We start from the raw sequence: 20,399 nt of genomic DNA, 5'->3' as shown, positions 1-20,399 counted from the left end.
CATTCACTACAGCTCCCGCTAGATATTATGCGTGTCCTTGATACTAGATTACAAAAGATGTCTTATAATTTTTAATATTTTTAAATGTCTTTTATATTTAATATACAATGTCTTATGTTATTTTAACATGTTTTATAATGTCTTTTAATATGTCTTATAACTCATTTTTTAGTATATAGGCATTTAGGTGTGAAGAGGATTTGATTTATCCATAAGTAGTTTGTGGTCTATTCAGCTGTATCACTTACTGTTTAGGCAACTGAGCCATGCCTACATTGTCTGTTTAAAAAAAAAATTTCTTTTTTAATATTTCCATCTGAGAAAATTTTTCCCTGAGCTCTTGTTGTGGACTCAACTTCCGTAGATGGTAATGTATTAATAATCTTTCTAGGAGAAACATAAGACTTTACTCTCAGTATGTAAAAGGAGATTAGATGTAAAATACTACAGAAGTTATCTCCCACTTAGTAAATGTTAGTTTACTAATGTTAGACTCTCAATCACGATAAATTACATTTTATTATATATGTAAATTATCCTGACACTACTTTGCAGATGGTACAAATCAGTGCCTGGTTCCTATTGTGGAAACAAAGAATTATGCCCAAGGTCACACAATAATACTGACATGAGAATCAAGTAGAAAGATGAACCTTGTCCCTAGCCCTCTAGCTCTTGAATGAAGTGAATATCTGTACACCTGCAAGGTTGCTGACAGCGAGAATTAGGAAAGCATGGTGTCGTGTCCCTTCAGGCTCTGGGGAGTTTGTTATTTAAAAGAATTTCAGAGCAAATAAGGGAGGAGGATCTGTAGGTCTACGTTGTCTTGCTTCATGTATTTTCTTGCTTCTGGTAAATAAATATAATTAGTTATAACACTTTATGCTTTGTTGAAAGAAAAGTGGAAGTGTTAGTCAGTCAGTCATGTCCGATTCTTTGTGACCCCGTGGACTACAGCCCGCCAGGCTCCTCTGCCCATGGGATTTCCCAGGCAAGAATACTGGAGTGAGTTGCCATTTCCTACTCCATGCTTTCTTGAGTTAGAATAAATACAGGCACTCAAGCTTCCCTTCCCTCAGGAGTAAATGGCTTCAAGTGGACAAAACTTCTACCCTGCAGCTAATATAGTTCTCATTATACTCGTGATAGATACTAACACTGCTGAGAGTCTTTTCCATTATATTCAAGATCATAACACTGAGTATTAATTGGAAGAAAACTTAAATCTCTTTCGCAGTCTGTAGTCCCAGGAATAACCAGTGCTGTCAATCAAAAATATTTCTAAGTAACCAATATGCTGATATTTTTTATTGTATGTGAACTTGTAAATTATTATCAAATTTTCATAGTATTTTATGTGGATTAGCATTAGATATCATGTTTTTAAAAAATAGTTCATGAAATAATTATGAAGCTCACAAGCCTATTTAGTTATTATGTATTGGAAAAAATTTTAATTGTACTTTAAAGAAAGGCCTGTGCATAGGATATCAATTATGGCTCATAGTGATATTGCTAAGTCAGAGCTGTCTTAGAAAATCTGATGTTGATGTTTTTGTTAAGAAAACCCTGAATCTGTCATCCTGTTATTGAATATTGGCTCACCTTTTTTTTTTTTTTTTAATTTTCTCGTGCTCTTCCTTACAATCACAATATCCTCCCTTCAAAACCCCACTGACCCTTTCCTCCTCTGTAAAGCCTTCTGAGGCTAAGGAAGGCAGATGTTACAGCAGCGCTTCGTGTAGACATTATGATCACACTCACTTCGGGGTAGACTCTGCTGCTAACACCAGTGTAGAGTCTGCCCTGTAGATACCACCTGTCCTTTGGGTCATGCAAGGAAAAGAGGGATTGAGTGCTGTGGGCTTTGGAAGAACCCCTGTGGGCATGCTCCTTGCTACTGCTGCCACTCTGTTGTCCAGAGTACCAAGATGAAGTACACTATATATTTGGTGTTTTGTGTAGTAATGTGTATGTTATAAATATTCTTCTGTATTTATTAAGGATTAAAATTACCAAAAATATTTCCCATGCAGCAGCTCTTAGTGAACAGAGTGAATTATAGACTGCTGTTCACTGTGAACATACCACTGATTTTCTGGTGTGGTCAGACGTGTTAAAGTGGATCCAGCATAACTGAGCTGACAATGAGTGCTTTTTTAGTGCTTCTTCTTACAGTTATCATTGCCTGTTATGTGTGTGTACTTAGTTGTGTCTGACTCTTTGTGACCCTATGGACACAAGAGATACCTGGAGTAACAGTCATGTTTGGCCTTGGAGTACAGAATGAAGCAGGCAGAAGGTAACAGGGTTTTGCCAAGAGAACGTATTTGTCATATCCAACACACTCTTCCAACAATACCAGAGACGACTCTACACATGGACATCACCAGAAGGTCAATACCAAAATCAGATTGATTATATTGTTTACAGCCAAAGATGGAGAAGCTCTATATAGTCAGCAAAAACAAGACCAGGAGCTGACTGGCTCAGATCATGAACTCCTTATTGCCAAATTTAGACTTAAATTGAAAAAAGTAGGGAAAACCACTAGACCATTCAGGTATGACCTAAGTCAAATCCCTTATGACTATTCAGTGAAAGTGATGAATAGATTGGGATTAGATCTGATAGAGTGCCTGAAGAACTTTCAATGGAGGTTCATGACATTGTAGGAGGTTCGTGACATTGTATAGGAGGCAGTGATTAAGACCATTCCCAAGAGGAAGAAATGCAAAAAGGCAAAATGGTTGTCTGAGGAGGCCTTACAAATAGCTTAAAAAGAAGAGAAGCGAAAGGCAATTGGGAAAAGGAAAGATATACCCATCTGAATGCAGAGTTCCAAAGAATAGCAAGGAGAGATAAGAAAGCCTTCCTCAGCAATCAATACAAAGAAATAGAGGAAAACAATAGAATGGGAAAGAGTAGAGATCTCTTCAAGAAAATTAGAGATAACAAGGGAACATTTCATGCAAAGATGGGCACAATAAAGGACAGAAATGGTATGGACCTTATAGAAGCAGAAGATATTAAGAAGAGGTGGCAAGAATACACAGAGGAACTATACAAACAAGATCTTCATGACCCAGGTAGCCATGATGGTGTGATCACTCACCCAGAGCCAGAGATGCTGGAATGTGAACTCAAGTGGGCCATCACTACAAACAAAGCTAGAGGAGGTGATAGAATTCCAGTTGAGCTATTTCAAATTCTCAGAGATGATGCTGTGAAAGTGCTGCACTCAAAACTCAGCAGTGGCCACAGGACTGGAAAAGGTCAGTTTTCATTCCACTCCCCCAAAAAAACAATGCCAAAGAATGTTCGAACTACTGCACAGTTGTACTCATCTCACACGCTAGCAAAGTAATGCTCAGAATTCTCCAAGCTAGACATCAAAACACTACATGAACTGAGAACTTCCAGATATTCAAGCTGGATTTTAAAAAGGCAGAGGAACCAGAGATCAAATCGCCAACATCCATTGGATTATAGAAAAAGCAAGAGAATTCCAGAAAAATATCTGCTTCCACTTGATACACCAAAGCCTTTGACTGTGTGGATCAGAACAAACTGTGGAAAATTCTTAAAGAGGTGGAAATACCAGACCACCTTACCTGCCTCCTGAGAAATCTGTATGCAGGTAAAGAAGCGACAGTCAGAACCAGACAGGGAACAACAGGCTGGTTCCAGGTTGAAAAAGGAGTACATCAAGGCTGTATATTATCATCCTGCTTTTAAATTTAACTTATATGCAGAGTATATCATGCAAAATGCCAGGCTGGATGAAGCACAATTTGAAATCAAGATTGCCAGGAGAAATATCAATAACCTCAGAAATGCAGATGACACCACCCTTATGCCAGAAAGCGAAGAGTCACTACAGAGCCTCTGGATGAAAGTGAAACAGGAGAGTGAAAAAGCTGGCTTAAAGCTCAACATTCAAAAAACAAAGATCATGACATCCAGTCCCATCACTTCATGGCAGATAGATGGGGAAACAGTGGAAACAGTGGCAGACTATTTTGGGGGCTCCAGAATCACTGCAGATGGTGACTGCAGCCATGAAATTGAAAGACACTTGCTCCTTGGAAGAAACGCTATGACTAATCGAAACAGCATATTAAAAATCAGAGACATTACTTTGCCGACAAAGGACCATCTAGTCAAAGCTATGGTTTTTCCAGTAGTCATGTATGGATGTGAGAGTTGGACCATATAGAAATCTGAGCACCAAAGAATTGATACTTTTTTTTAAAATTGATACTTTTGAACTGTGGTGTTATGGCGTTGCAGACGACTTGAGAGTCCCTAGGACTGCAAGGATCAAACCAGTCAATCCTAAAGGAAATCGGTTCTGAATATTCACTGGAAGGACTGAAGCTGAAGCTCCAGTACTTTGGCCACCTTATGTGAAGAACTGACTCACTAGGAAAGACCCTGATGCTGGGAAGGATTGAAGGTAAGAAAAGGAGGAGAGAACAGAGGATGAGATGTTTGGATGGCATCCACGACTCAGTGGACATGAGTTTGAGCAGGCTTCAGAAGTTGGTGATGGACAGGGAGCCTGGTGTGCTGCAGTGCGTGGGGTTGCAAAGAGTTGGATGTCACTGAGGGACTGAACTGATATGCCCGTGTGCTCAGTCATGTCGGTCTGTTTTGACCCCCTGGACTGTAACCTGCCAGTCTCCACCGTCCGAGGGATTCTCCAGGCAAGAATACTGGAGTGGCTTGTCATTTCCTCCTCCAGGGGATCTTCCCAACGCAGGAATGGACCCCACGTCTTCTTGCATCTCGGGCGCTGGCAGGTAGATTCTTTTACCACTTTGCCACCTGGGAAACCCACTGCCCACATGCTGTATTTGGAATGCATACTTTTAATTAGCACAGATCAGAAGCTTTCAAGTTATCTTTGACTCTTTGTCTCAAACCTCACATCCATCAACCACCTCTCTGAATAGATATGTACATATTTATCAGAATCAGACCTTACTGTGATTTTTATTTTTATATCCCTGATAGCTAATCATGTTGAATGTCTTTTCAGGTGCTTATTGGCCTTTTGGTATATCTTCATTGGAAAAATGTCTATTCAGATCCTTTGATCCTTTTAAAATTGAGTTTTCTTTTTTAATGTCTAGTTGTAACAATTCCTTGTGTATTCTGAATACTGGATTCTTACCAGATACATGATTTACAAATATTTTCGGTTATTCTTTGACTAATCTTTCTCTTTCAGGATAACATTCTTTGAAATGTAACAGTTTCAGATTTTGGTGAAATCAGTTTATTTGCTTATGCTTTTGGTGTCATGTCTAAGAATCCATTGCTTAAGGCAAAGTCAAGATCTATACCTTTATCTCCTTCTAAATATTTTATAGTTTGAGGTCTTGAATTTGACTCCACCTTGAGTTAACTTCTGTGTATAATCTGAGATAGGGATTTAGCTTCCTTCTTTTGCATGTGAATATCCAGTTGTCCTAGCACCATTTGTTTAAGACTGTTTTTGCCCCCATTAAGTTGTCTTGGCACCCTTGCTGGAATCAATTGACTGTAAATTTGAAGATTTGTTTCTGGACCCTAGTTCTGTTCCATTCATTATGATAACTTCCTACATTGCTATGTGAAGTCTTTCCTGAGTCAGATAGGGTTTTTTCGAGCTGTTTTCATCTTGCCCAGGCTGTGTACTTATTAACTAGAAGCCTTAGAGTAATCGTGATTTTCTGGAAGGCTATTTACTTGGGAAATGCTTTTTAGAAAAACACATTTTAAAACTTCTCAGTTCTCTGCTTAACTGATATTTCCTTTGCCTTTGTGGAGTCGTAAAGGTCAAAAATCTCTCAATGATGACTTTCTTTCTCTAGTTGTCTTCTTGACTCTCCTTATAGCTTTCTGTTTTGAATTCATGTTTTCCTCCTAGGGAGCTCTTTTGAGCCCCCAGGGAATTTGAGAGCAAGGTCACGTGAGTTACATTCATTCGAGCATAATCTGGACTTTCAGCACTGCGTAGACTTTTACTATAATAAAGTGCAGCTCTGATCAAGTATATCCATAGTAGACTAGCATTCTGGCATGTGGCCTGAAGGTAATAGGGCCAGCTGGCAGTCTTCTTGTGGCTTGAATACCATGCTGGACCACACAGCTACCTTTTCATCCCAGGCTATTAATCTTAGAAGTTCACTTTCTAATCTTAGAAGTTGGAAACTCTTTTGGTGGAGCAGGAAAGTGGAAAATAATTTCTTATTGAGGCTGTGTAAAGATTGCCTTGAATAGCTATAAAGTACAGGTAATTCAGTTTGTCTGCTTTTCCCAGTCAGTCAACCAGGTGGTCGTCAAACTCTAACCAGGCATGTATCCTCTCAAACTCCTTAAACACAGATTTAACCTAATCGTCATTCAGTGCCCACGGTATGTAAATATTAATCCATGTACTCACTCTCAAAATATCACTTTCCTGTTAGTTTAACAGTTATTACACTCTAGTTCTTTCAAGACACATATCAGTTGGATAATAAGTACATAATTTTTCTTCAGAATTGTAAAATAGAATACGCAGTTATGTTGTGCTTTCTACTGATTTAACAGATATCTGTATCCCTTCGTTGTGCTAGGAAGCATGTGAAGTGTTACTACTGTCAGTGTTTTGGGTACCCTCTTCATTTATATTGTCTGTGAAATCTCACCTTTTTGATTGGCTTATGACCTTCTTCTAGGTTTTCTTCCTGTGGGTTAGTCTATGTTAGCCAAACATGCTAGCAATCAAACTTTTATTATTTTTTCCATGTATTCAATAAATGTTGGTAGAAAGCCTCCTCTAAAAATACTGTATGCTCTGATAGTTGCTGATGATACAAAGATAGAGACCAACAGCCTTAGTCTCTACACATAAGATGATGTTGCTTCTAACTCTAGAATTGCAACAGACCATTCTTACATAAGACTATGAGGATAAATATGGTCATCCACTGGTTAAACCAGAAAACCTGTAAGTGCCTACTATGTGCTATCACAGTTGGACTTGCAAAGATCAGGAACAGCTTCTGAGAGGATGTGATGGTTGAGCTGAGCTCTAGAGAGGGTCAACCAGGTGAAGGGATAGTGGGAAAGCCGTCCTGGCCAAGAGAGCACCGAGGCACAGAAAGAAGGCTCATATGACAAGAAGGCAAGACGGGGACAAAACCAGACCTTGAGATGTTGTTCCTTGAGGTGGGACCTTGTGGGCCATGTTGAGAATTTTGCCCTCTGTCTTAGAGCAGAAGGAAACCACTGAAGTGTTTGAACCAGAAGCCTCTTATAACACAGCATGTGACTTAGTTCTTAATTGGACAAGGTTAGCTCTTATACAGATTTGATTTTGAGATAGAAAATGTTAAAACTTTTATGCTTCATCTTTTGCAGAGTGTGCTTTAGAATTACCTGCAGGACTTGTTAAAAAAAATTTTGGGTCCCCACTCCCAGAGATTCTGTAGCTGTGGATGGTGTTCAAGAATGTGAATTCCTAGTAACATCCCAGAAGATGCTGCTGTTGCTGCTGGTCTACCCGTGGACCAGATTTTGAATAGCAATTGTTTAGAGCCATGGAACTAACTCACCTCTCTTTTGTTACTGTTTTCCTTATGTGTAACCAGCAAAGGATCATTTTTAGTCGTGTAATAACAAGAAACATTTTTTGTTTCAGGAGCTGTATATTATAGAAGCTACTTCTGGGCTATATATTATACATTTTCTGTGTACCATCCATGTGTATATATGTGATTCTAGGAGGTGATGTGGCAGTATTTAGTACTGGGTAGACATAGCCCCGGAAATCAGGATACTTAAAATCAAAAATAAGTCATAATTAACAAAAACTTTAAAAAAAAGTTAAAGTACAACCTTGACAGCTGTTAAGATTTTGAAGTTTAAAACAATATGATTTGGATTTGGAAAAACAGTTGGTGTTTCTGCAAGAGTAAACCTAATTTTATTGAATCAGTTTTTTCCTGTTTGTTTTTCTAGATCTAATTACTTGTTTAGACACTGCATCCAGTTTTTTGGAACCTGAGTTCAGGTATGACTGTATTTGTGACTTTTTTTTCTTAAATGTTACTGTTCATCTACTTTATCCTCATCTTATGCACTTGATTATAATGTACGTTGTATGACTCATAACCGTTGTTCTAAAACATCAATAAATCAGAGCTTATTTAAAGCCACTCAATTGCCATGTTTAAATTTTGCTTTACTCATAGCATTTGAATCTTCTCCACAGTGGAAATATAATTTGGATATACGTTAAAAGTAGAACTAGTCACTCTTCAAAATCTAGTAAAAACTCCTTGGAAAGATAGAAGAGCTATTTATTTTTTCTCAAAAAGAGTTAGGAAGACAGTTGAGGCTGTTAGAGAATTCCTCGCTGTTCTTAGCCTGGTGGCATTTTTACTATCATTTCCCTGCATTACACCCTTGACTCTTGCCTGGACTAGGATGAACTCATAATTAGTTTCCCATTTGTAACCTTTGCTGGCTTTTTTCTGCCATTCACATTCTGCCAAGTTGTTTTCTAAAATCTGTGTTCTATCACTCCTTGGCTTTGAAATATTATTTCAAACTTACTATGACAAAACACCATCACTATTCCTTAGCCTGGTTCTCAGGGTCCTTCACAAATAGTCTGTAGGCCATTTTTCTAGTCTTACATTGAAACATCTCTGGATTATTTATACTGCTCTGAGCTCTCAGAACTTTTGTCTGGAATCACTTTACCCTTACTTAGTAAATTCATTCTTATCTTCAAAGACCCATCTCACTCCCCCCAACTTGCTACTACTCCCCAAAGAAACTTCATTTTATCTTCAAGGATGATTCTCTCTGTGTGAGCTGGGGATGCTCTTCAGCCCTCCAGGGGAATCCTGGTCAGCAGAGGTAATCCTGGTGTCAGTGTGTCACACAGCCCTGCTAGAGGGTCAGCTGTCTTAAACCCCGCCCCCCTGCACCAGCTCCATCTTCACCACCCAAGTGCATACTGCCATCCTCTCTTGCCTGGACTACCTAACAGTGTCTTGTCCTCCACTCACGGTCTTTACAGTCTCTTTTCTTTCCAGGAGCCGGAAGAACTTAAAAAAAAAAAGGCAAAATAAAACATAATCAGATTATGTGTAGACACCATCAAAATCCTTTAATGACTTCCTCTTTTACAAATATACCCCCAAGTCTCCTCACCACAGACCCCCCCCATCTTCCGTGTGATCTGATCCCTGGCTTCTGTTCCAGGCTTCTTTCAGACCAGCCGCACGTTTCTCACTGTGCTTGGCCTGCGTGGCTTGTCCGGGGTCCAGACCCACGCGAGCCACCCTGCCCCAGGGATAGGCTGTCCCTTCTGGTTGGGGCGCATATCCCTGCTGTCTTCCAGTGGTGGTCTCTGCCTCCCTGCTGAGGCTTCGCTTCCTCAGAGCCCCATCCCCTGGCCGAGGCAGTTGCAGAGCCCCACATGTGAACACAGGAACGGGAGCCCAGCTGCCTCGGCACTGCTGTGTGACCTGGAAACACAGCTCCTCAGTATCTTCCTCTGTAAAATGAGGATAATGATGGCACCTAGCACGTAGGGACTTTATGTGGATGACCTGAGTGTAACTCAGAATGCTGCTTGGCGCATAGGAGGTTTGCCAAATGTTCATAATACTTTTGTGAAGTTAGAGTCCTGATTATTTCACAGAGTACCTTTCCTTTACAGCAGAAACATAATCTCATTCTTTGGTTTCATGAAGTATTGGCTTAATACTCAATACTTCTCCTACCATGGGCATGTAAACCCAGAGAGGATCGCCACCATTTGTCTGGTTGACCTTCGTGAACCCCACCCCTTGCGCAGCCCAGCACTTAACAGACAGTGTTACAGATGTACATGTAAACATGTAGAGTGTGTAGGTGGATAAGTGAGTAAGTAAATGAATGCCAAACATTTTTTTTTAATCACCTTAAATTTGATCAGTAGAGGATGGGTGAAACAAATTACAGTTCATCCACAAAATCAAGTATTATGTAGCTACTAAGTATTGTGAATTGCTTTTACAGTAGAAATATGTCTGCCATTCATTATGAAATAAAATAATCAAATCAACACGTAGAATATGAGGTGATTTTTGTATATATATGGGTGAAGACGTGTAGATGGATGGAAGAAAGTCTTAAGGACCTTTTAGAAGTGGTGGTTCTCTCAGGGTGGTGAGATTATGGTTATTTACATTGAACTGAAAAATGGTAAGTGTTATTTTTTGGTCTTTTTCCCCAGAAAGTACAGCAATGCATACCATTTAACTTGTTTTTATTTCACAGCAAGTACTGCCCAGCTGGTTGTCTGCTCCCCTTTGCTGAGATATCAGGAGCCATCCCTCATGGATATAGAGATGTAAGTTGGCTGTAGACTTAAGTTAAAGTGATGCCAGTGCTTCTCATAAACAGATGTGTAAGCTAGTGTTTATCTTTATTGTGACTTTTATTTTCTGACAATTACTTCTTTTTAGTAATATGTAATGTTTTGTTCTTTTTCTTCTGCTAAAAATCTATTCTGTGTTGTATTACTAGTCATCTACCCCATGTTTATTAAGAAAACTGCCCAGATCGAATAATTTCTAGAGGAAGCGTAACTGTCTTGTTTATGAATTATCAAAAGAAAATGTGGAACTCATCTTGTTTCTTTCCTTCCTGAAGTCGTCCCCACTGTGCATGGCTGGCGTGCATGCAGGCGTTGTGTCAAACACTTTGGGTGGCCAGATCAGTGTCGTAATTAGTAAGGGCATCCCATACTATGAAAGCTCCCTGGCTAACAACGTAACGTCCGTGGTGTAAGTACCTGTGCTGTTTATAATAAACGTGCTGCATGGGGGTGGGATAGGGCCAAATGAGGCCTGAGCAGTATCGCTGGTGATAGTGTTCATGAAATTACATTTGTGCGGTCAGGACTCACGTGTATGTCTGTGTCTGAGCGCACTGATGTGCCCAGCCAAGGTTGTGCTCCCTTGGCTTGTTCTCCAGCTGAGAGGGTGGTACTCATTTGGGGGAGTAACTTGTTTTTTCTTTCTGAGCGTAGAAAGAGCCCAGAATGAACCTAGAATTTTTTTGCCAAATCTTTACTTCATATTAAAGGTGAGAAGGCATAACTAACTACTCTGTACCTTATGCCTGTGTGGCCCAAGGTGGATTAAGGTATTTGAAATACACTGAATAGAAGTCAAATTTTGACATAAATCAGAGATAGTACTATTATGAATCCCTGCCATCCCGAGAGAATATTGTAGGAATGTTTTCAATGTATTTATGATCTACTGTTTCACAGAACCTAAACTAGGTATCAAAAGTGGGAGGAGTTGGAACACTGAATAGAAACATAGCGTGGGTGATCTGTCCATAAACCTTTAGACATGGCCGATCCTGCAGTGTAATTGAAACCAGCTTCTCTGTAGGTCCTGGGCCAGTTTCCTTCAGAGTCCAGAGCTCCACACTCAGGACAGTGGAGAGTTTTACTGTAGAAAGCCAGTGTCTCTGTCGCTTACTCTTTTTCGTTTTGTTGACAACTTTTTAACCATGTAAAAACCATTCTAAGCTTTCTGACCACACAAAGCAGGCGACGCCTGGACTGTCATTGGTCCATCCGTGCTATAGATAGAGTCAGCTACTTTTTCTCCTCTGGTTTCTTCTGGATAATTTTATGCAAATTGTTTTATTCCTTTCCTCTGTTCTACTCTTAGAATTTTTTTTTTCATGAGTTCTTTCATTTTTCTTTTTTTTTATGAAGGACAAGTCACATCCACTTGTAATGGTTTGAATGTTGTGCTGAAGGCAGACGTATACACTGCTGATGTTGGATGTTTGGATGGTTTTATCCCTCCAAGTTCCTTAGGGCCCCTTGACCTGCCATGTGGTGAACTAATCACATGTCCCACCCATGCGCTCTCCCCAAGCACCTATCCTACCAGTTATAAAACCCAAATGCGGTGCTGCCTTGTAGCACTGAAGCATTGATTTCCTGTAGCAAATGCAGTCGCTTCTTAGTAGCCAGCTTTTCTTGTTTGCCCCTGGAAACTAGAGCCTCTTTCTCTGAGAAGATCACCTTTTGTTTTATAGTCCCCAAAAGCAATTGCTGTAGAAACATTTTAGGAATATGTTAATCTCATGAGAAAGAAATAGAATAAGTACTTCTTAAAGGTTGCATGGATACACTTGCATAATCATGTATGAAACTAGGCACTAGATACTTGAAGACAAAATTATTTATGCTGATTTCAGTAGTTGCTCTGCTTAATTAGAAATGTGACTTCTCTTTTGCTAGGAACAATAGCAGTTGACTAATATATCGCCATAGACAATTTGTAAAATAAAAACAAGAAAGTTTTGCTAAGACAAATATGAGGAAGTAATGTGTTGTATATGACTGTCACCAAAAAAAACTTTCTCTCTTTCAGGGGACACTTATCTACAAGTCTTTTTACATTTAAGACAAGTGGTAAGCCTCTCATGGACTTCATAACTTATTATGATTTATATAATAGCCATTTTTTCTGAACACTGTATGTCAGGCACTTTGCCAATTTCTAAGTTTAGTTTTTTGTTGTGGGTTTTTTGTTTTTTTGGGGGGGTTTTTTTACACTTCCTCCTTTAGTTACCACAAGTACCTCTAGGAGAGAAAATAGATTGTAGTTGTTGTTCAGTCACTCAGTCGTGTCCACCTCTTTGTGACCCCATGGACTGGAGCACACCAGGTTTGCCTGACCTTCAACATCTCCCGCAGATTGCTCAAACTCATGTCCATTGAGTTGGGGGTGCCATCCAACCATCCCATCCTCTGTCACTCACTTCTTCTCCTGCCTTCGATCTTCTCCTGCATCAGGGTCTTTTCCAGTGAGTCAATTCTTCGCATCAGGTGGCCATATTATTGGAGCTTCAGTATCAGTCCTTCCAATGAATATTCAGGGTTGATTTCCTTTAGGATAAAATAGATACTTAATAATTTAATGAATAGAATAAACTGGAGGTTTTATATTAATGAGAAATGATCAAGTGACCATGGAAGTTTCCTAAGAAAAAGGGATTTAAAAAAAAAATATGTCTGAAGTAATTAATTAATCAACAAAAAATGTTGAGTGCCTTTTTTCATTTGTCACCAGACACTCTTCTGGTGCAAGGGAAACAAAAGTGAGCAGAATTTACATTCTGGTAGTGAGATATGGAGAATGAACAGTGGATAAGTAAATGAATGTTTATAATGTACTGTCTATAACATTATAAAAGATATAGGAAATAAGGCAGGGAAAGAAGACAGGCATTGCAGGAGGGACTGGTTAGAAGTTTGGAGTGGGTTGGGGCAGGCCTCAGGGAGGAGTGACATCTGAGCAACACCTGGAGGAGTAGGGGAGCCTGTTGCCCACTGAGGAAGGTGTCCCAGAGAGAGGGAAAGGTGCCACCAGTAACTGGTGGTTATTGCTGTGAATGGGCTTCTCAGGTGGGTCAGTGATAAATAATCTGCCTGCCAGTGCAGGAGATACAGGAGACTCAGGTTCGATCCCTGGGTCAGAAAGAACCTCCGGAGGAGGAAATAGCAACCCACTCCAGTATTCTTGCCTGGAGAATTCCATGGACAGAGGAGCCTGGCGGGCTGCAGTCCATGGAGTAGCAAAGAGTCGGACATGACTGAGCGCACTCACATGCCTTGCTGTGAATAAATACGTCTGTATGTTCTCTGATGAAACCCAAAGACAGACCCAAGAAGCATTTGCCTGCTTTTGAAATCCTCTAGTATAGGCTATTGTCAGCATAGTGAATGTTAATTAAAGGTACAGTTCAGAGTTTCCAATGAATAAGTATTTATAGCTCAGAGTTTTATGTCTGGAAACCGAATTACTTTCTTCTTTGTTTCAGGTTGTTATGGAACACTGGGCATGGAATCTGGCGTGATCGCTGATGCTCAAATAACAGCATCGTCTGTGTTGGAGTGGACGGACCACACAGGACAAGAGAACAGCTGGAAACCTGAAAAGGCCAGGCTGAAAAAACCTGGACCTCCTTGGGCTGCTTTTGCCACCGATGAATACCAGTGGTTGCAAGTAGATCTGAATAAGGAAAAGAAGATCACAGGTAAAAGACAGAATTTTCTAGATGATTTATAATGCTGATTTCATTTGAAAACCTGGTGACATGTAAGAATTTCATAGAAAATTTGGTCACTGCAAATTTAATTATATGATTTTAAGTGTAGTTCTGGAGAGGGAAATGTCAACCCACTCCGGTATTCTTGCCTGAAGAATGCCACAGACAGAGGAGCCTAGCAGGCTACACAGTCCATGGGGTCCCAAGAGTCCCACATGACACCAAGTTTAGTTTACTGGTATTAATACGACCAAAGGTTTTACAAAGCATTGCAAAGGAGAGGAGTTGGTAATTGATTCTTATTAGTTTTTCTTTTCATTGTAGTAAGTTTTTTTTAGGGTAGTGTTAGAGTAAAGGGATCTTGAGGCATCTGAAATAACCATCTCCTACAGTCATTAAGTGGAGAAGGAAATGGCAACCCACTTCAGTGTTCTTGCCTAGAGAATCCCATGGACAGAGGAGCCTGCAGGGCTACAATCATGAGGTCACAAAGAGTCAGACACAACTCAGTGACTAAACAGCAACAACAGTCATTAAGGGAAGTTTATGTTCAATGAGCCCATTTTAAGAGCAACAAATAATATCCCACATGTGCCGAGTATAAATTTAATTATTTAGAGCAACTTAACACATGGGCAGAATATTTGGTTAGGATTGCTTTAGATAATTTTGTTGAAATTTATTTTGCTTTGGTACTAAAAATAATGCCAATAATCTTTATTCATTCCCAGGAAGTCATTCTTTTTCAGTAAGTGAGCAGTATTTTGCAGTGACAGGAATACAGGCTGCCAAAATACAATAGTCCTTTCCTTATATGTGGTCATAATTCTTCCTGTCCCTCCAAGGGAACAAAGCCAAGGAGTAGTTCCTATTAGGTTGAAACCTTGCACTTAGGTATGGTCCTGTGCCACAGACAAAACTGTCCGAACAGTACATTTTAGGTGTTAATGCTTCAGTGATGAACAAACTTCAAGGATCAGACTGTGAGCTCTAATGGATCACCTTCCTGTTCCCAGGCATTGTGACTACTGGCTCCACCATGGTGGAGCACAATTACTACGTGTCAGCCTACAAGATTCTGTACAGTGCTGATGGGCAGAGGTGGACTGTGTACAGAGAGCCTGGTGTGGACCAGGATAAGGTAAAATGGTCACTGAAGTATTTCTAAAGAGCAATTTTAGAAGAGGGTGATGGGTAGGTGTGGCCTTTGCAATGAGCCACAGAAGCTCTCCCTTTGTGATACTAAAAATTAAATATCATTTGGTCTTACTCTGCCCTCTCCTGGTTATTTTAGGTATTATTGGTTTTTTGGGCTTCCCTGGTGGCTCAGCTGGTCAAGAATCCACCTGCAATGTGGGAGACCTGAGTTTGATCCCTGGGTTGGGAAGATCCCCTGGAGGAGGGCATAGGAATCCCCTCAGTAATCTTGCCTGGAGAATGGAGGACTATAGTCCATAGGGTCACAAAGAGCTGGACGCGATTGAGCGACTAAGCATAGCACACAGTTATTAGCCTTACCCTTCTAACATGGTTAGGAAATTCTCAGGGTGTCTGGGTCCTTTTTAATGATTGTAAGGGTAAGTACTTTCTTGATTTCTTTTTCCAGAATTAATTAAATTGTTTAAATAATGTATTAATTATTTATTATAATTAATGAATTTCTTATCTTTAAAAAACTTTTCTTATCAGTCCACAGAATGGTGGCGAGCCTAATTTGTTCCTAGATTTCTACTCTCTAGGCAAGGTGAGGGGGCTGCAGAGGATAAAGCAGAAGGGCATTAAATTATATTCTATTATAGAAAGATCATTTCAAGATCACCTCACCAACATTTGTTGTAAAAGAACAACTATGTTTTTTCTACCTGGAGAACTTCCTCATCTTACTTTTTAGTTAGCCAAAAATGACAGCGCTGTAATGTGCCAGAACAGATGCTTAGGGGTAGAGAGAGACTAGCAGAGGTGGCTCCCAGCTGAAGGTCAGTTTCTTTCATCTGGGCTCCTGGTCTTGATCCACCCATCGCAAGGGGTCCCTGTCCCCAGGGAAGGTGATTGCCTCTCATCTGGAATTGAATTATGAGCACATTTTTCCAGTGAAACCTCCCCATGAGTTTTGCTTTGATTTTATGATACTATCAGTTCTCTGCCATATATATGGTATGCTAATATTTTCACTTGCCACTTATCTCTCTGTTCAGAAAACTCCAGGGGTTCCTTTTAGTCTTTCATCTGGATCTAAACTCTTCAGCTGTTATTCAAGGCCTTCCTTCTTTCTCCTCTACTTGATATCACAAGAACTTCACCTTTAGTGAGCCTCCACCCCTTGCGGCAAATAACAATATTGTCTCTGTCTGTAACTTATTTCTGCTTAATGCCCCCAAACTTGACTACTTTTTACTATTAGCACATCCATATTTATTTGTATAGTAGTATTTGTTATACTTATGGAATAATTTTTATAATCATAAGTATTATCAATGCTTATATTTTAAAAACGTCTCAACAAAGTTCTGAGAAAATATTTTGGCTTCTTTTTTGAAAGATAATTTCACTGGGTTTAGAGTTCTAGGCTGGGACTTCCCACATGGCTCAGTGGTAAAGAATCCACCTGCCAGTGCAAGAGACGCAGGATACATCCGTTCAATCCCTGGGTTGGGAAGATCCCTGTAGGAGGAAATGGCAGCCTACTCCAGTATTCTTGCCTGGGAAAGCCCATGGACAGAGGAGCCTGGTGGGCTACAGTCCATGGGGTGGCAAAGAGGTGGACCCGAATTAGCAACTAAACCACTGCCTATAGGATCAGAGTTCTTACCTGTAAAATGAGGAAGTGGTCTGGCTTATTAGTTCTGACCTGACACACATAGCTGTTCTGCGATGCAGTTAGGTTACTTGGAAACCATGTGATCTTTCCAAGGCTTACATTTTTGTGTTGTTAGGCAAGACCTGAGCAGCTTTAGTTCTCATCTTTCCCGACTGCTGAGACAGTATTGTTCAAGAACTCAGCCTGGTATCCTTTGTCTATGAGGTTTTCCCACTCTCTGCTGGCAGAGAAGTGGGAACTGTGTTTATACAGTTTCTCCAGTAGGTGGAGATACATATCCCTTATGTGTTTACTAGTGTGTTCACTTTCAGTCAATTTATTGAGAGAAAAATTATGAAAAGTACACAGTAAAGCATTTCCTCTAAGACCTCAAATGTTCAATTATGCTTTACCTTAAAAATAAATTTAAACAGTTGATGATTCCACAGGAATTATTAATACAATATACTGTGCACTGTAATTAAAACCTCTTCAAATTGCCAAGTTAGAACTTTTGTTATGTTTAAATCATATAAAATGATTTTTATATTCAGTATTTCCTTTTATGAAATTTTTATGAAGAAGGTGCTGCTTCTTAATAGTTTTTCCAAATTATGATTTATTTTCATACAAATTAATGCTTATTGTCATACTTTGCAGAGCTCATTTAAGGCCCAGAGCAAAACCCAAAAACATGTTTCAGTGGAGCAGTTTAGCCCTGGCCTCTGTTGATGTAAAGTACCAATTTTTTGTTGTTTTTTAAAGATATTTCAAGGAAACAAAGATTATCACCAGGATGTGCGTAATAACTTTTTGCCACCAATTATTGCACGTTTTATTAGAGTGAATCCTACCCAATGGCAGCAGAAAATTGCCATGAAAATGGAACTGCTCGGATGTCAATTTATTCCTAAAGGTAATTCAACAATATGTTTAAGGCATCTTGTTTTCATTGCATTTATTAAAAATGACTTCGCTGTTCTTTGAGAAACTAATAATAATGTGCTTATCCTGTAGTTATTGTATCTTCTTAAAGGGATTTTTAAAAAGAAATAGTTATCCCTATTAACTATCATATTAGATATCAAACTGGTTTCTAAAGTTTCAGGTGGAAGAAGAAAGGACATCACTGATGAGACAAAGCAAAGAGTTGGATTTCCAAATGTAGCTTCAACCTTAATCATTTATAATCAGGTCTCATGTAGTAGAATATTTCTATCATTTAAGCACTGATGATTTAACAGTCATCTTAGCCTAAGTACATTTTACTTTGAATAAATTAAAAGTAGGAATAACTGCCATCAAATTATATAATATTTTAATACTTTGTTTACCGTTATATCCCCCCAAACTACCATAGTGCCTGACACATAGTAGGCCCTCCATAAATATTTATTCAGTGAGTTGAATGAGTAGTAAGTATATATATTGTGACAACATTTTTATAGCTTTATCCTTTCAACATTCTCTATCTTTTCAATATCATCTGGTATTCTCCTTCCTAAGAAGATTCTTTTCGGACAATTTGATTATTTAAAAACTCAGAAATCAAAGAATATTTGTGCATTTACTACAGAGTACATTTATCATTCTGACATCTTTCTCTGAGATTCAAAGTGACTGTACAAAACTAAGTACTGTGGGAAATGTTAAAGACATTTAAAATTACTATTTTTTAACTATGATTTTTATATAAGCAAAATGTAGAAACTTTTCTGAACCATTTTTCAAGGTCGTCCTCCAAAACTTACTCAACCTCCACCTCCTCGGAGCAGCAATGACCTCAGAAATACTACAACTCCTCCAAAAATAGCCAAAGGTATGCCTCCTTCAAAAGTGAGCATTCAGTATTCCCTAATTTTGTGGTATAATTTTCCATAAATATGTTAAAAGCATTATAAAGTAACTATTTTAATCAAGTTGGTATAGATAAAAGAATAAAGGGTTTTTAAAATTTTTTTCAAGGTCGTGCCCCCAAATTTACTCAACCACTACAACCTCGAAGTAGCAATGAATTTCCTACACAGACAGAGCAGACAACTGCCACTCCTGAAATCAAAAATACTACCGTAACTCCAAATGTGACCAAAGGTATGCAAACCCGAAAATTAATACCTGTTTAAAAGAGTGAATTTTTTTGTTTTTAACAAGTTTTCAGGAACATCTCCAGCTTTTAAACCCTCAAGGTTTCTTCCCCTTTGTTTTTTAAATATAGCAAAAAGTTCAATTCCATACCTTGTAGAAAAAACTGGCTGCATTGCTAAGTTCTGTTATCTGTTACAATGTAAAATGATTCTTTAAATATTTAGAGCTGGCTGCTGTATTCTAGGTTCTCAGCCTCAAGTTCTCAGCCACCAGCCCCACCCATGACCATGTACCCGGAGAGGAATTTAGGATGGAGAAAAATGGAATACTGACTCTAAACAGTTAAGATACATATTAATGAATAATTTCAGTGAGCTCAGACTCTTACATCTTTCCCTACATAGAAAAGCATTAAAATCATTAATTAGATGATAAAGTTATCATCTAAAATCATTAACTTTAGATGATAAAGGAATCATAAAATTCCTTTTGTGATTTTTTTTTTCCCTTTTTTAACTAAATACATGGAGCCTCAGCCTTGGAAAGAAAATTTTTCTAAAAATAAAACAATAGCAAGAAGCAAACTTTTTTCTGATTGTATATTAATTTGTTAGATAGGGATTTGGTAGCAAAAAGGGAAGAAGAAAAATGACAAAAGGGTTGGTGAAAATTAATATACTTTTTTTTTTAAAAAAAAAAAAAGATACTCAGTTAACATTTATTTTTAAAATTTGGTCTCTGTTTTTTAAATGTTTATAGTTACTTTTTCAGATGACAAATACTATTTTCCAATTTACTTTCAAGCTTGTTTACTATTGTTGTATAAGATGTTAACATATATAAGTATACTAGTTTTTATTTTACTAGTTGAAAACAAAATTTCAGTTGAATTCAGGAACAAAAGCATCAATGCCATTAAGGAGTTAATTTCAGTGTTGACAGATAAAGAGCACCCTAATCTTCAGGACAATGCAGAGAAGAGAAAGTGTCCATTCAGAGTAACTTAATACAATTTTAATCATCCTCATTTTCTGAAAATTTGTCTGGATTCAGATAGCTTTCTACAACTTTCCACATCAGTTTCCTTCGTATCTTCTAAAGTATTCCCAGAGAGACCTGTGTCTTTCTCATGTAGAAGGAAAGGCTAGTGTTGATTAAAAAAAAAAAAAACAAACTTATAACCTAAAAGTTGAGAATTGTGTTTTATCCAGGTTCTTACTGAGGACTGTAGTCTGGGATACATCCTCTAAGATAGTTCTATGAAACTGTTCTAAAGACGTAAGGGAGGAGCTGGGATATATAGGAATTTTTGCTGGGGAAAAAAGGTAAAAAAATAAGACATCTAAAGTTAATGACATTAATGCTTTTCTATGTAGGGGAAGATGCAAGAGTCTGAGCT

At 38.7% G+C, this 20,399-nt stretch overlaps 1 protein-coding gene across 1 annotated transcript in view; it reads left to right on the top strand.

Moving 5' to 3' along the window:
• Window positions 1–20,399, top strand: part of DCBLD2 (discoidin, CUB and LCCL domain containing 2) — an 83,883-nt gene that overhangs the window by 46,152 nt on the left and 17,332 nt on the right. Inside the window, exons 4-12 of the mRNA XM_004002870.6 lie at window positions 7,996–8,047; window positions 10,312–10,384; window positions 10,687–10,820; window positions 12,438–12,478; window positions 13,891–14,106; window positions 15,135–15,259; window positions 17,681–17,831; window positions 18,648–18,734; window positions 18,881–19,006. Of these exons, the coding sequence (XP_004002919.1) occupies window positions 7,996–8,047; window positions 10,312–10,384; window positions 10,687–10,820; window positions 12,438–12,478; window positions 13,891–14,106; window positions 15,135–15,259; window positions 17,681–17,831; window positions 18,648–18,734; window positions 18,881–19,006 (1,005 nt within the window). The remainder of the gene's footprint in view (window positions 1–7,995; window positions 8,048–10,311; window positions 10,385–10,686; window positions 10,821–12,437; window positions 12,479–13,890; window positions 14,107–15,134; window positions 15,260–17,680; window positions 17,832–18,647; window positions 18,735–18,880; window positions 19,007–20,399) is intronic.

Source organism: Ovis aries, chromosome 1 (genome assembly GCF_016772045.2).
Source record: "Ovis aries strain OAR_USU_Benz2616 breed Rambouillet chromosome 1, ARS-UI_Ramb_v3.0, whole genome shotgun sequence".
NCBI classification, from domain to species: Eukaryota; Metazoa; Chordata; class Mammalia; order Artiodactyla; family Bovidae; genus Ovis; species Ovis aries.
Note: the sequence above shows the minus strand (reverse complement) of the source record. Positions and strands in the feature narration are given on the sequence as shown.